This window comes from Mus pahari, chromosome 8, assembly GCF_900095145.1.
Source record: "Mus pahari chromosome 8, PAHARI_EIJ_v1.1, whole genome shotgun sequence".
In the NCBI taxonomy this organism is placed as follows: domain Eukaryota; kingdom Metazoa; phylum Chordata; class Mammalia; order Rodentia; family Muridae; genus Mus; species Mus pahari.
This window is the reverse complement of record NC_034597.1, coordinates 108,281,996-108,298,156: the sequence shown is the minus strand read 5'-3', so window position 1 is coordinate 108,298,156 and position 16,161 is coordinate 108,281,996. Positions and strand designations below refer to the sequence as shown.

Below are 16,161 nucleotides of genomic sequence, written 5' to 3'. Positions count from 1 at the left end.
GGCAAACTCTGCATCTCCATGGCTGATGTCAAAGTAGTCTTCAGATCCAGTCTTCACCTCCAGATGGTGCCACTCCCTGGTCCAATAATATACAAACCATTACACCATGGATCCTGTCACTGTCTTAGTGGCAGTCTGTCTTTTGTGAACTGTTGTCCTGGCAGACAGGTCCCTCTTCCTGAGCAGCCACCCCTTCCTATCTCAGTATCTGGGGGAATCTAAAGTCTGATAACATGAAGTGTCTCTCTCTAAAGTGTCTTCTCTCTTTCCAGGGCTGTTACACAAAATCAAAGTAGAAATGCCCGCGTCTTCAGCCTGCTTTTAATTGTCTTGTATGCCCAAGTGAGGGGTCAGTGCTTTTCAGCAAAAATAGTTCCTAATTACCTATTAGGACTTCAGAGGATGGGGTGGGGATTGGGGCGCGTGATTGTTACTGTAATCAAACATAACAATAAAATCAGAAGTTAAAGCAACATGTGTGTGTAATCTGAGTCCCTCAGAGGCTGATGAAGCAGGGTTTTGAGTTCCAGGCTTGTGAGCTAGGAAGACTTTGCTTGAAAACCTAAACCTTTCTGGCAACAAAACCCCCAAACAGCAGCGTAAACAGGACTGTACACGGTATGATGGGAAGGGGAGGGGGTGCACCATCAGACATGGCTGGAGGCTCGAGTTGACAGTATCTTGAAGTGCAGCTATTGATCTTAAAACTGAACTGGATTTTCTGATCAGTTCTGATGGTAGAACAAAACAGTCTGGTGATGTCTGTAGGACTTGGGTAAGTTGGGCAAGAGACAAAACCCTCTGGGTCTCTAGGGATGCTCTGCAGGAAAGTTTCAGTTGAGAGGAAGGTGTGCCCAGGGAGTAGGTAAGGTATTAGCATTTTGGTGAGATTTCTCTCTCCTCTCTCCCCTTCCTCTTCTCCCTCCCTCACCCCCTTCCACACGTGTGTGTGCGTGCGTGCGTGTTTGTGTGTGTCTGTGTGTGTGTGTGTAAGTTAAAGCCATGTCTATGAGAGTATGCAAGACACCACAATAATTTGGTAGGTGTGTGGCTGGTAGCTTGGGAGCCAAGGGTGGAAGGGAAGCTGTATATACACTTTGGAACTCTAGAAATATTTTTTTGACCCTTAAGTTGACTTACTAAGAAAATTATTGAGTAATGATCTTATATCCCCTATTGGAAAAGTAATTGATTTACATGGAGGCCACCTTACAGGATCCCAACAGATTAACTTCAGGTGCCCCCTCCAGTGTTGGTGTTGTGAATGTGTGTGTGTTGAGCCTTCGGGTTCTGACGTCAGGGCTGTGCAGTGATTCTGTGCACACCAGCAGGTTCTAAGATAGGACTCTCTCTTGTTCTTGTTTTTTTTTAAGATTTATTTATTTATTACATGTAAGTACACTGTAGCTGTCTTCAGACACTCCAGAAGAGGGCATCAGATCTTGTTACAGATGGTTGTGAGCTACCGTGGTTGCTGGGATTTGAACTTAGGACCTTTGGAAGAGCAGTCGGGTGCTCTTACCCACTGAGCCATCTCACCAGCCCTTGTTCTTGTTTTTAGAAATGTAAATTTATTGTCCAAACGTGTATAAAGTGCTTTCAAGTTGCTGTACAACCCTGCCCTCTAATCTTCCTCCCACCTCATCATTCTTTCCACACAAAATCTCTTCACCACATATCTCTCTCTCTTTATTTTGAGGCCCACAGAATTTAACCAAGATCACATTGGGACTGTGGGTTTAGAACTGTCCTCCGAGGAGACTGGTAGGTTCCAATAGTGTCTCTGCTGTAGCCTAATGTCCACAGCAACTCTGTCCTCATCAAAATGGAGAGGTGAGCCAGGCTTATGAGTCCCCATCTCTGAGTAGGAAAGAGGAAGCAGCAGTTGGGGCTGTAGGTTGGGGGTTATACTGGTCCTGGCAGAGGTGGGGCAGAGGTGGGTTGAAGTGGAGAAGAGAATGGGAGGAGCCGGTGGAGAGTGGGAGGAGCCAGTGGAGGCAGGTGAGCCTTGTGAGCTGAGAAGGAAGCCTGGAAGGCAGATCACTCACATAGTGCAGTTAGTAGGTGTGGGTAAGGGACAGCTGGGGAGTGTCTGCAGGAGGGAGAGTTCTGGACATGGCTTTGCTATTCTAGGGTGCTCCTCAGGTGCCCACCCACCCTGGCTCTTCTCACACTTTCCTCCATGTTAGCTGTTCCCTTCCTTAGTGCCTGACAGCTGTGGACTTTTGGGGATTGAGGTGAAGGCTGTGAGAGAGCTCGGTCCAGCTTCCCAGGGTGAGGAGAGGCCTGTATGCTTACTCACGCCCTGGCTGCCAAGGCAGTTCAACCCAGGGTTAGACTCTGATGTGGCTCTCACACCCCTGTGGTTGAGACTGCTGTGAGTGGGGCAGAGAACATGGAGCCTTAGACACGGGACGGCACCAAGGTTGGTCATTAGGAAATAGTAACTGCATCGCTCCAGACGCCCTCTGCTCTGGTGCCACTGAGTTTGGGCAGCAGCAGCAGCAGCAGCACCACACACACACACACACACACACACACACACACACACACAAAACCGGTCTCTCTGTTCCAGGAGGAAGTGGGCTGGTCTGGTCTTTCTATATCACCTTCCTTCCCAGGAAGGAGTTTGAATCTTTGACCTTTGAGCTGTAGAGCTTTGCCAGTCACTGCAGGACCCTGGTGGTGTTGGGATGACAGCGCCTCCTGCTCATCAGTGAGCTCTGGGAGGCAGAGCCTGGAGAGGTCTGAGGGTGTGGTCACCTGGGGTTTGCTGTCCAGGAAGCTGTGAGGTAACCTGAGCAGAAAGGTTGCTTCTGAGGGGCATTGCACAGGGACGGGGTGGAGACAAGGCTGCCTGGAGCTTACTTTGCTGTTAACAGACCTAAAGCCTGGGAAATACAAGAGATGGGAACTCAGTCAGACAAGCCAGAACAGAGGTCGTGAGGGGGTACAAAAGGTAGTCCCAGTGCCATTTAGGGAAACAGTTTAGAGTTGTTCCTGTGTCACCCAGAAAGTGGCTTTCCTTGCAAGACAGTTTGTTTCTAGCTATCAACTCTAGGGTACCTAGAGGGAGTCACATTGGACTTGACCCTTAGACAGTCTAAGGAACTGTCACTGTACTGGCCTGGAATTTACTATGTAGCCAAGACCAGCCTTGAACTCACTGCCTCCAGCTCCCAAATGCTGGGCTCACACAAGATCTCCTGTGCCCAAGATACTGCTGCCCCCTTCTCTCTCCGGTCCTCCTTCCCCTCCTTCTCTAGGTTAGCACACAGACCGATGGATTAAGTGTGGCATTTCCTCCTAGGTTAGCACACAGACCGATGACTTTAGTGTGGCATCTCCACACACCTATGCTATTATAACTTTGTTCTTACCGTCCCTTCTCCTGAAACTTCTGGAAGTCTAAGCCAGCCCTTCTCCATGACCGTGACCATGTTTAAGCAGATCCAGATACCTTACCAAAGCTCTGTGCCTTTCCCCAGCCTGGACTCTTGGCCTTCATATGTTAATAGGCTTGCCCCTTAAAAAGCTTGAAAAAGTATTCCTAGAGCATTAAAAGACTTCACTAGGACTGTTTAGGTTTAACCTCAGATGGTGGAATTTACTTTCAATCCCAAAAGGACCAACTGCTGATGTTGCATTAGTACCTCCCTGATGTTAGCAAACGACCGACATGCTTACTCTCCGTTTTAGTGAGGACTACCGTCACTGGATCTGAAATGGATGCCAGGCAAATACATGCTAGTTAGTTCTAGTTAAGGAGAGGAAATATAGGTGAATTTTTCCACTTTGAGCAGCAAAGGCTCAATCTTTGTGGTGGGAGCCACATGGTAGGTAGGCTGTGTTCTGAAGAATCAATGCACAATGCCCTCCCAGAGGGACAAGAACCTAGAAAGGGAACTTTTGTGTGTCTACCCCCAGCCCAACTCCAGGGAGTACAAAAGCTCTTAGTGACATAAGCAATGAGGACTGTTTGGACCCTTGGGGCATTGGTTTTAGAACCCACCTGGCACCCAAACCTGCAGAGATGCGTGCCCCACCCAAACCTGCAGAGATGCGTGCCCCACCCAAACCTGCAGAGATGCGTGCCCCACCCAAACCTGCANGAGATGCGTGCCCCACCCAAACCTGCAGAGATGCGTGCCCCACCCAAACCTGCAGAGATGCGTGCCCCACCCAAACCTGCAGAGATGCGTGCCCCTTGTAGGAAGCTCCGGGAGGTGTGAGTGAGGGCAGAGCAGCTGTGAGAGAGGCCCTCGAAGAGGGCACAGTAACACGCTGGTACAGGGCTAGAGAGATCATTTGGTGACTTATGTGGGTGTCAGGAACTGTGGATGCTGCCTCACGTTCTGGGGGAAGCTAGGCTGTTCTGAGCTGTCAGTGATGGAGGAGGAGAGGAGGTGGTGGTGGTGATGTTTGATGATGATGATGCTAATGATGCTAATGATGATGATGATGGGTGGGAAGTGTCCTGTTCTTGTCCTGAGTGCTGTTTACAAATCTTGACTTGGTTCAGGTTTTCAAGCTGGGCTGTGTATGAGGGATACCCTGTGAAGTGGTTTCAAGACGGAAATGCCCTCAGTCCTGTTCTCTAACAGGGCTCCATTCCAGTCCTGCCCTGAAGATGTTGTAGGAGGGTTTTGTGTGTGTAGTGGTTTTGTGCAGTTATTTACACACTGTGCATTGGTTGATGTTTATAAAATGTGTGGGTCTAAAATAATAACAAAATATTCTTTCCACTTAACAAATAATTTTTTAGTTTTGCTTTTAAACTCACTCTTGTTTTTGCTTCTGCAGGATACTAAATTATGGATAATCATGGAGTATCTTGGTGGAGGCTCTGCCCTGGATCTGGTAAGTACCACTGTGGCTGTGTCCCCCTCCTGGTTTGAACAGGAACATTCTATCCATTTCACTTTTTCCTTAATGTTTTTGTTTCTTATATAGAACTTAAAGTTACAGGCCTGCTTTTGAGGCCACTGGGAGAGGGGTCACTTCATTATAAACCAGTAATATCTAATCTGTAGCAACAATGAGGGCTTTTACCTGGAATTATTTTATCTAAGACAGCTTGGCTAGTGTGTTTTTCAGACCAAATTTACCAACTTTGGTAGAGTAACTATTATTTCTGTAATAGCCACCATGTTTCCCCCTTTATTTTTATTGTATATGTATGAGTGTACCTGCATGTAGGTCTGTGCACCACTTCAATGCCAGGTGCCTGCGGGGTTCAGAAGAGGGCTTTGGGTTCCTTGGGCTGGAGTCACAGACCATTGTGAGCCTCTGTGTGGGTTCTGGGGAAAGAACCTGCATCTTCTTGGAGAGCAGCAAGCACTCTTCATTGCTGAACCATCTCTCTGACCCCATCATTGTAGTTTTACAGTTCAGACTGTAACAGCTTTCTCCATAATCTCATGACATTTTCCTCCCAGAATCAGACACTGTATGATTATTAAGGCATGGCTTTAGGTGTTAGAAAAGTGGTCATCATGTAAGATATTGCACACATGGCCTCCTGTGAGCTTGCCAGTGTCTGGTGCATCAGAATAGAGCTGATGACTTAGTGTTGTCTCCTCTCTGGACTTTCCCTCTAGGCTGATCAGCCCACAGACTGAGAAGAGGAAGTTAGGGAGATATATATGCTGTGTCACATCTGACTTTGTGGGGGACTCAGAAATGTGGCTTCTGTCATCCTGAAACATGTTTCCATTGTGTCCATTCGTTAGAAACACTGTTGCTGCACTTGTCTTCTGTGTCTATGCATTAGAAATACTGTTGCCCAGCACTTGTCTTGTGTCCATTGTGTCCATGCATTAAAAGCAATGTGTCTGGGGCCTGAGGGGATGGGTCATTGGTAAAGTGCTTGTTATGCAAGTGTGAGGACTTAAGTTCAAGGCTCTGACACCCTAGCACCAGAGATGCCTGTCTGCATCCCAGACCGGCAAGGCACAGACAGGAAGAGTGTGGGCCCCTGGTCAGCTAGCTAGTCTGGCCAAATCAGCGAGAGACCTGGTATCCAAAAATATGGTAGAGAAAGGGCTTGAGAATGATACCTGATGTTGATTGCTGGACTCCAAACATACTCAGACACACACTCACAAAACACAGGCATGCACACACAATACCTACATGCACCAACATTAATGTCATTGTACTCCTGATGCCTGTACTGGGTAGGCTTGTGAATAATGATCTCCAGATAGTCTGAGTGCTTCATTTTAGCTATTAAAGATTAGTCTTTGATGGTAAGATGAGGAAGGATGAGAGCTGCAGGCCTCACAGACGTTTTCTAAGGAGGATTCCCTCCACCCCCTTTGAGAGCAGCTCCTTTCTTAAAGCAACAGCACCTTGTAGTTTCCTTAGAGGATAAACTTCTAAAACAACATGTCTCTCCAGAAAGCTAATACAGTAATTGAGGAAATTGCACATTGTTGCAAACCATAAAGATTCTTTAAAATACTGTTCAAAGTGAAAATTTCAAAAAAGTTAATATGGTATAAAGCTAAGCTGTCATATTAAATGGGAAAAGATCAACTGAATGTATTTCATGGTCCTTTCTATACATATCCACACTGTGCACGCACGGACACACACACACACACACACACACATAGAGAGAGAGAGAGAGAGAGAGAGAGCGCTTCACTTTCTCACTGTTGGGGGCAATACAGGAATGTAGAAAATTGCTTTCTTTTATGCAATTAGATTGGCTGTTATCCACCGTGAATTTAAGTTGTGGCACATACAGAGTTGTTTGCTGGGACTCTGTCTGTCTGTCTGACAGCCCTTTGGAGCAGCTGTTCTGTCTAAATGCTTAAGTATGTTCACTCACAGGACTACAATAATCAAATTTACTTGAGTTGCTGTCTGTGAAGTACCACAGTTGGAGGAAAATGCAGAAAGAGATAGCCGCTTTTGACATGTGGTTTGAGAGTTCCTGGACCCCCACCATCCTAATAAGCATTTTCAACGAGAAGAAATGGCATTCTTTTTGGGATCTGCCTGACCTTCTGTGTGAATGGGTGTGGAAAGGGTGTGGTGCCTCTGGCTGAGTGGGCTGGATTTATGGACCTTGTGTCCTGGGGCCTCTGGTGCTGGTCTTCTGCCCCCTCTTGATTCTCCTTTCCATCTTTATCACGTTTCTCTCTCTCTCTCTCTCTCTCTCTCTCTCTCTCTCTCTCTCTCTCTCTCTCTATCTCTTCGAAACTCTAAAAAACTACTTCAGTAATGGGGTATGGCAATTATGTTCTGNGTGTGGTGCCTCTGGCTGAGTGGGCTGGATTTATGGACCTTGTGTCCTGGGGCCTCTGGTGCTGGTCTTCTGCCCCCTCTTGATTCTCCTTTCCACCTTTTTCACGTTTCTCTCTCTCTCTCTCTCTCTCTCTCTCTCTCTCTCTCTCTCTCTCTGCCCCCAAACCCTCGAAAAGGAAAAAAAATACTTCAGTAATGGGGTATGGCAATTATGTTCTGAATATTGAAAAAAAATAAGGACTATTACAGGATCTCTCTATGCATTTTAATGAATGCTGCATGAATGAAGTTGAGGGCCGTTTCATTGAAAAGTCCAATCTGGTGTTATATATTGTCTCTCTAATTGATGTGGAGTTAGCCTGTGCCTGCAAGGGCTCTCTGAGGGCCTGTAAGGGAAGAGGTGACTGTCCTGATGCTGCTGTGACCAGCTTGGCTAAAGAAAGAGAAAAGGAAACTACCCACCATGTTCTGGATCCAGCATGAAGGACAGATTGACAGGACGGACAACTCAGACATTAAGAGCAATGAGTATAGAACAGGTGTATATTTGATTTTTGAATGTGCTCAATCTGTTGATCTGTTTTTTTACTTAAAATTTAAATAATAAACTAAAATATTTGTAGGACTCTTTGCTCACTCTTGTTCTTTGGCACGTACTCTGAAATCTGCTGTCTGTCATCTCTGACCAGACTGCGGCCTCCAGGGCACTGTGACTTAGGAGAGCATGCCTGTGCACTGCAGCTCAGGGCTCGTTAGCTTCTGTGGGGTAGAGTCAGTGTACTGGGCAGGGCGCCGTGCCATCATGGAGCAGAGTCTATGTGGAGCTGCATTTGAGGATGCACAGGGAAAGAGGGTGGGAGGGAGGGAGGGCTGGATGAAGAACATCGAGGACACTGAGAGGAAGAGGTTTTAGCTGATCGGAAGATCAGGCTGTCTGCTGCCAGGGAACTTGAGGGCCGGCCAGCCTTGAGATCTGATTATGAAGGAACTAGTTAGGGCAAGCAGGGAAAGGAAGCAAGCATCCGCTTTTTTGTCTTTTATGTAGTCTGCCTGTAGAAGGCGTGGCCCAGATTAGAGGAGGATGGACTTCCAACCTGGAAGACCTGGTTAAAGGTGAATCTTCCCACGTCAAATGATTCAGTTAATCAAAAATCCCTCGAGTATACCCAACCATTTTGGGGTTTTAGTTAATTCCAGATGTAGTCAAGTTGATAACAAGAACAGCCACTCAGTTGCCGTTCTGCACCCCACACACCCTGTGGGATGTCACACACTATCCATGAGACTTGCAGTGACACCAGCTTTCATTTCCTTGGGAGTAGGAAGCATTAGTTGGTTCTGGTTTTGGAGTGTTTTTTTTTTTTTTTTTAAATGATTTATTTTCTGTGTATGACTAATGCTTTGCGTGCATGTATATATGTATGCATACCATGTATGCACTTGTGCCTGCATGTATGTATGGGTACCATGTACACGTCTGTGGAAGTCAGAGAGTGACTTTAGATCTCCTGGAGTCTGGGATGATTGTAAACTGTCATGTGAGTGCTAGGAATTGAATCCTGGCTCCTCCTCAAGAGCTACTCGTGCTCTCAGCTGCTGAGCTGTCTCTCGAGCTCAGTGGGTTTGGAGGCGGTCTCTGGATGTAGCCCAGACTGGCCTGGAACTTGGGGCAACCCTTCTATTATGGCTGCCTTTTAAGTGCTGGGTAGGATTTCAGACATGAGCCAGCACACCTGGCAACACAGTTTCCTTTTTAAGAACAGGGCTGTGTCTTTTCTTTGACTAAGGTGTGTGAGCTTGGGTTAAAAAGGTAGTCATTGTCTCTCCACAATGTTGTAGTTCACCTGACTTATTGTGCTTGCTCTGTAAGAACTGCTTTTAGGCCCACCAGACTGCTGAAGTGTCTTCCTGCTAGAAGTTTAGTGGAGAGCTCTGCACAAGTGAAAATGGGTGTGTGCACAATGGGGCAGAGCTCTGTCTGGCTGCTTCCCTTTAAATGGGGGCGGGGGGGGGCATAACAGACCACATACTTGTAACATGCGTGTTCTTGCAGCCTCTAATGAGAATTGATTTTCCGGGAGTCAAGAAAAGCAGCTCCTTTGAGTTTCCCAGAATAAAAGCAATTACTCCTTCAATCAGGGCTAGTAAGTGTTTAATGTGTGTGCTGTGTAACATATTCTGAAGTCCTAGGAGTTGAGCAGCTTTCCCTGCATGTTCCTTCCCTGGGGAACTAGATCCAGAAATGCAGATCTAGCCGGTCTTGATGAGGGCAGCTTGAGGAAGGAGCAGCCCACATGCTTCTCACAACTGCTTTTGTGCTCTGGTGACGACGTGGACCGTTCCCCAGGCGTGGCTTGCAGGGCTGCAAAATGTGTGATTTGGGGGCTTTCAAAATACAGTCCTGTGAACATAGATAGTCTGTCTATCCGTCCGTTCGTCCATCCGTCCATCCATCCACACCAGGCCAGCAAAAATATTTCCTATAGTCGTCTACTACCTATCTTTAATAGATTGAATTTTTAAAATTTTTCAGTTTTTTGAGACAGGATTTCACTATGTAGACCCAGCTGAACTTGAACTCACGGAAGAGTTCTGGCAGTTTCTGCCTCCCAAATGCTAGGATTAAAGGCATGTATGCATTTTGATGCCTGGCCCTTTTAGATTTCAGTTGTTTAGGCAAAATATCTGCTTTACATAAAGATATCTTTTAGTTTTAATGATTCTATCTATTTAGCATAGATTTTGTTTCTTAAACTCTGTGTTAAGGTAGTTCCCGAGAGGCTGATAATCTTTTGTTTTTTCTTGTTAGTTAGAGCCTGGCCCTTTAGATGAAATTCAGATTGCAACCATATTACGAGAAATTCTGAAAGGACTTGATTATCTACACTCAGAGAAGAAAATTCACAGAGATATTAAAGGTAAGGGTTACCCTTTTTTGTTTGTTTATATTTTTGTGTTGTTTGGAGACAGGGTTTCTCTGTGTAGCCCTGGCCATCCTGGAATATACTCTGTAGACCAGGCTGGCCTCAGACTCAGAGATCCGCCTGTCTCTGCCTCCCGAGTGCTGCAGTTAAAGCCATGCGCCACCACTGCCAGCCTCTGCCCCCGAGTGCTGCAGTTAAAGCCATGCGCCACCACTGCCAGGTGGTGAGGGCAGTTCTGGTTTTCATTTCTTTGAAACACCTGAAGTGGCAGAGCCACTACACGTCTGTGCTTGCTGGCAGTGCTCCCACGCTGTCTATCTGGGGTCAGGCTGGGCTGTTTTCAAACCCCAGGCCAGCTTGCTCTTAGGGGTCCTCCTGCCCTGTGGGGAGCGCAGGCTTCAGCCTGCAGGGTGACCTTGGGAGTAGCACTGCAGAAGGCCTCTGCCTTTCTTGTCTTTCAGCGGCCAATGTTCTGCTCTCTGAGCATGGAGAGGTGAAGCTGGCAGACTTCGGAGTGGCCGGCCAGCTGACAGATACCCAGATCAAAAGGAACACCTTCGTGGGTACTCCCTTCTGGATGGCGCCGGAGGTCATTAAGCAGTCAGCCTACGACTCAAAGGTGAGAGGGCTGCGTCCAAATGCTTGGCCCTTTTGTTTTGATCATGCACATTCTGCCTGGACCTGAGGTGGGTTATGGTGATTCTGTGACTTTGGTTAATGTCAACTTCGTTCTCTATCTCCTGCTACACCATTGGATCCCTGTTCCTCTGGCCTGAGTGTCTGTCTTTACCTTAGTTCGTGTTTGATATGCTGGGGACCAGGAAGGAGCAGGTGTGAGAACATACACAGCCTAGGCCTTCTGAGACATGCAGACCCTAGATGGCTTAGGCTGTGGGGGTCTGGACAGTTAGTCGAGAGGACTGGCCACGTCTGCACATGAAGGCTGCTGAACCCTTGGCACAGTGGATGAGGGGCAGGGCCTGGACTGACCTCTGCCTGCTCTAGGTAGGACATCTAGAGAAATGAGTTCTCAGAAAACCCCACAGCAGAGTGGGCGGGCCTGCTTCTTCAGGGATTGCAACTGCTTGTTCTGTTTTGTTTCAGGATCTGTGTTTTCAGAGGCTCCTATCAGCAGGAGTCAGTCTCTGTCTGTCTGTCTGTCTGTCTGTCTCTTTCTCTCTCACACACACACACACACACACACACACACACACACACACACACACACCCCGACTGCGGTTCCTTGTTGGCTCTGTTCCTAATGCTTTTACTTTTTGCTTTTGTCTTTTAGTTTTCTGTAATCTTGTAGTATAGACTAAAAATGGCCCAACCATCTGCTCAGGTCAGAGACCTATGCACAATAAACATGATCATCGCAGAGAATTGACTTTCCTGAGCACCAGACTTTCAGTGCAAAAAAAATACTTAGAAACGTTCACAGGCCAAACACTGGTTTTTCTTTGCTTCTTTCTGTTTATTCGCTTATTCGTTCGTTCGTTCATTCATTCATTCATTCATTCATTCATTCATTCATTCATGTTACATGCCTCTGTGAATTGCGCGTATGAGTGCTGATGCCCTGGAAGGCCAGAGGCTTCAGATCCCTGGAGATGGAGGTAGGCAGTTGTGAGCTACCTGACATGGGTACTGGGAACCGGACTTGGATTCTCGCCAGAGCAATGTGTGCTTTTAAATGCTGAGCTATCTCTCCAGCCCCTCAAAACAAAACAAACCCTAACTTAGTTTTGCTCTGTAGCTGAAGTCGGAGAGTCTGAACACACTGGTGATCTCCTGTCTTGGCCTTCACGTGTTAGGGTTATAAACGCGTGTTAGCAGGCCTGGCTGTGTCTCTCTCTGTCTTGCTTTTCCTTTCTTTCTTGGACCCTCCTGTGTGTAGCGGATTCCTGGCCTCATTAAATGGTGTGTGAAACAGGGCAACTCCCTTTGGAACCTTGGGTACGACTGTGAGATATATGCCATTGCCGTATGTCTCTGTGAGTGAGGATGCAGGTATCCCACGTTCTGGCTGGCTCGGTGAACTTAAAGAGAAACTGGTGGTGTGGTAGATTGGGAGGGACCTCTGGCCCTGTCATCCAGCACGCAGCAAGAGCACTTCAGGTTAGTCAGGCCTGTCCTCTGCGTTGTTTCTCGTTGGTTCCATGTCTCTGGAAAATGGATCACCTCCATGACTACTTCTTGTCTGAAGCCTGGTCTCCTCTTGGCCTTTTTCCTGAGCTCCGTCATATAGAAAGGTGGGTGTGTTGTCTACCGTTCGCTGTCTGTATTCACGTCTGGAGTTTGGTAGGAGAGAGACTAGGCAGTAAATTAGCTTGTCAGCCATGGCCCTTACAGCTTGGGGCTCAGGCCACCCAATTCTGTTGTACCCTGGGCCACTCATTCTCTTGTTTCCCAGAGAGCTTTCCTGATCTTCCTGCCATACCAGATACCTCTCTGAAGTGGATCCTTGGTGCAGTTCAGCTTTCGTTCTTCTGGGCAGGGATGGTACCCCGCTTACCTGACTCGTCTAAACCCTCAGGTGCCACATTTCCTAACAAGGAGGCATGGGTGCTGGGGTTTGGTATCCGTGCTGTTTGGAGAGACATCCTGTCTTCCTAGTCTCCATTTGTTGGGGTACATGGTGTTTAAACACGTTTGGGTGTTTCTGTGGCTTCTGATCACATACCAAATGGCTTGGTGTCCTGGATGTGCCAGCTCCGTGTCCAGGTTTGTCAGTGGGCATCAGAGGCAGACAGAAGACTGCACAGGTCCCTGCACAAGTCCTGGGGGATGGCCGTGCAGCCAAGGTAGAACTAGAGGGGTGTGGGAAAGCTGGGCATTAAAGAGTTCACTGCCACACACTTCTCAACTGAGTGGGTTTGAATACTTCATGGTTTGGTTTAGATGGGCTCCACTAGAGAGCCCAGTCTGGTCTTGAACTTTCAGTTCCTCTTGCCAACCAGCCTCCATAGCTGGGGTTACAGTGGTCTGCCACTATTCCTGGTTGGGTTCAAGATGTTCCAAAGAGGAATCTCAGGTTGCTCTGCAGCTCAGGGCTGTCACTCAGTGTACCTGGGGCAGAGCAAGCAGGGCCAGTTCCTTGCAGGATTGCTGTGTAGTCAGAGCACAGCCAACCTCAGGCAGAGACCATGATTGTCAGGCCTTCTAACCTGTAAGGCTGAGCGGGGCGTGTGAAGTCTAGAGATCTGGATGGAGAGCCATTGCCAGGGGCCCATTTGTGCACGGTGGGCCGCGACATGCTGTGCCTGAGAGCATGGGAGTAGGCGCCAGCAGTCACAAGGCCTGTGGGGGGCGCGTAAGAGTCAGCCTGCCTTAGTCCTCCTCTTCCTGCTGCGTAGCTTTCTCCCTTCCTCTAGCCACCTTCATGGCACTGACTGGGGCACTGTGGCAGGGATTTCTGGTGCTCACACGGTTTCAGGAGACTAGCAAGCGAGGGTACTCCAGGTAAAGGCTGGAGATTGTCCTGGTCCCATGGTCCCCTGCATAGGCCTCTCTTTGCCACCTGTGTTGTAAGTCTTGGACTTGTGACGAGTTCATGGTACAGTGACAAGAGCAGGTGCCATTCTCCACCCCACCCCCCTTTGCCAACCTGATTTGTGGTGTTTCACTGGGTTTAAGCTCCTGACAGCCCTGCTTGCTGTAAAGTTGTCCTGAGACTTGTGTTCCTTTCATACAATAAGCATTTAAGGAACGTACCGTGCACGGAGGTGACAGACAGACACAGGGCCTTGGGCAGTTGGAGAGCAGGGCTGTCCCAGTGCCTAGTCTGTCTGAGTCGAAAGTCACAATCTGCGGGACTTTAGCTGGGAACGCACTGAGAGAGAAACACATCAGGTGTCAGGGGTGCTTAGTGAGGGCTTTAGTATTGTAACTGCAGTGACCACAGGCAGCTTGGAGAGGACAGGGCAATTCACGTTAAAATGTACAGTCCCTCATGAAGTCAGGCCAGGAACCTGAAGATGGGAACTGTAGCAGAGACCGACCATAGGTGGATACCACTTGCTGGCTGGTTCTTCCTGGATGGCTTAGTTTGCTTTCTCACACACCAGGGCCACCTGTCCAGGGGTGATGGCCCCTCCCACAGTGGTCTGGGCCTTTCCACATCAATCATTAATCAGGAAAAAAAAATGCTTCAAAAAGGCTTGCCTACAGGTCAGTGTGACAGGGCGTGTTCTCCATTGAGGTTCTCCTTCCAGCTTATCAAGTCCAACCAGGCAGGACAAAGGGAAATGACACGCAGAGTAAGGACTTGAGACCTCATTCTTAAAGGTACTGGGGAAATTGGCAATAGAGACTGCTTATTGATTAAAGGACCTTGGGCAGCCTAGCCATCATATGGGACACGTGGACTTTGGATCCTAATTCAGATAAAGCAGCTGTGGAAAATTTTATGGTTTTAAGCAGTTGGAAAGGCTCAGGTATTACTTGATATTAAAGAACTTCCTTGATAAACTCACAGGAAGTTGGAAGTACCCCCCCCCCCTTTTTTTTTTCTTTGCTCATTCTGGGAGCAGTGCTGCCTGTAACATGGGCTGGCTGTTGTTGCCTAGCACCACACATGAGAGCTGCTGTGCACACAGCCTGGGAAAGCTCCAAGGTTAGTTTTGCTAATTTCAGTGTCAGGGTGTAGGCATGCCCTGTTTAGCTGGCATATCAAAGTACTAGGGGGTGAGGGGTGGCAGGTGTCAAGATAGCTTCTGTCTGTCTGTCTGTCCCCTCCTTCTTTGAGACAAGATCCTGCTGTATAGCTCTAGTATTTTGCTGTGTATATAGCTTGAGCTAGCCTCAAACTTGTGGCAATCCTCCTGCCTCTGTCTCTCGAGTGCTGTGATTACAGGTCACTCTACTTAACAAAGTCTGTATGGAAGTGATAACAGCGATTACCATTGTGTGCCATACTTATGATTATATTAATGTTGTTCATGTCTGTGTGTTTGCCTTTTTTTTTTTTTTTTTTTGGTTTTTCGAGACAGGGTTTCTCTGTATAGCTCTGGCTGTCCTGGAACTTACTTTGTAGACTAGACCAGGCTGGCCTCGAACTCAGAAATTCGCCTGCCTCTGCCTCCCAAGTGCTGGGATTAAAGGCGTGCGCCACCACTGCCCGGCTTTGACCATTTTTATAATAAACATTCTCTACCATTGATAAGAGCATTTGCCTAGTGTGAGCTTCTAGGTTCAGTTCCCAACACTGCAAATGCCATCAAAGCAAAAATGCTTTAAGTTGTGGGCACAGTGTTAATGTAGTCCCTTTGTACACCATTGAAACTGCCTCCCTCATGACAATCAAGGGGACAGGGCTAAGGGAAAACAGCTTGACTAGTGTCCTAAGACCCCGATTATAGTGCTGCTATTTGAGACCATTAGGTCTGAACAGCAGTATGTGCCCAAGGGGTGAAGTTCTCCTGCTCATGGGCTCCAGGAGCATACCTGACACAGACAGGCCTGCTGCCTACCACAGAGGTGGCCAGTCTGGATAGATACTGTAGCAGTTTTGTATTTGTGTGTAGTGTTTGCTACATAAAATCTGTCCACTTGTTTCCTGTGTTAAAATTATGCCATGGGCTTGTGTTTCTTAGTTCAGAGTAATGGTCTTTTTCAGAACCTGAGATTGAAGCACAGGTATTTTCCCCTCCCTTGTGCTTGTCTGAATGTTGTGTTCCATGTCTTTAAGATGCTTTTGTCCTTGCAGGCAGACATCTGGTCTCTTGGCATCACAGCAATAGAACTGGCCAAAGGAGAGCCACCACATTCTGAGCTGCACCCCATGAAGGTGTTATTCCTCATCCCAAAGAACAACCCTCCCACACTGGAAGGGAGCTACAGCAAACCCCTCAAGGAGTTCGTGGAGGCCTGCCTGAACAAGGAGCCCAGCTTTGTGAGTGCGCACCTTTCTGGAGTCTCATCTTGGTCTGGATTTCTTCTGTTGGGGTTGTGCCAGATACTGTTTCCAGCCATTTCCCTG

At 47.8% G+C, this 16,161-nt stretch overlaps 1 protein-coding gene across 2 annotated transcripts in view; it reads left to right on the top strand.

Annotated features, from left to right (window-relative positions):
- The window catches only part of Stk24 (serine/threonine kinase 24), a 92,822-nt gene that overhangs the window by 67,653 nt on the left and 9,008 nt on the right, over positions 1 to 16,161 (top strand). For both annotated transcript variants that reach the window (XM_021203315.1, XM_021203313.2), the window contains exons 3-6: positions 4,804 to 4,860; positions 10,067 to 10,175; positions 10,643 to 10,800; positions 15,889 to 16,074. In XM_021203315.1, coding sequence (XP_021058974.1) covers positions 4,804 to 4,860; positions 10,067 to 10,175; positions 10,643 to 10,800; positions 15,889 to 16,074 — 510 coding nt within the window. The remainder of the gene's footprint in view (positions 1 to 4,803; positions 4,861 to 10,066; positions 10,176 to 10,642; positions 10,801 to 15,888; positions 16,075 to 16,161) is intronic.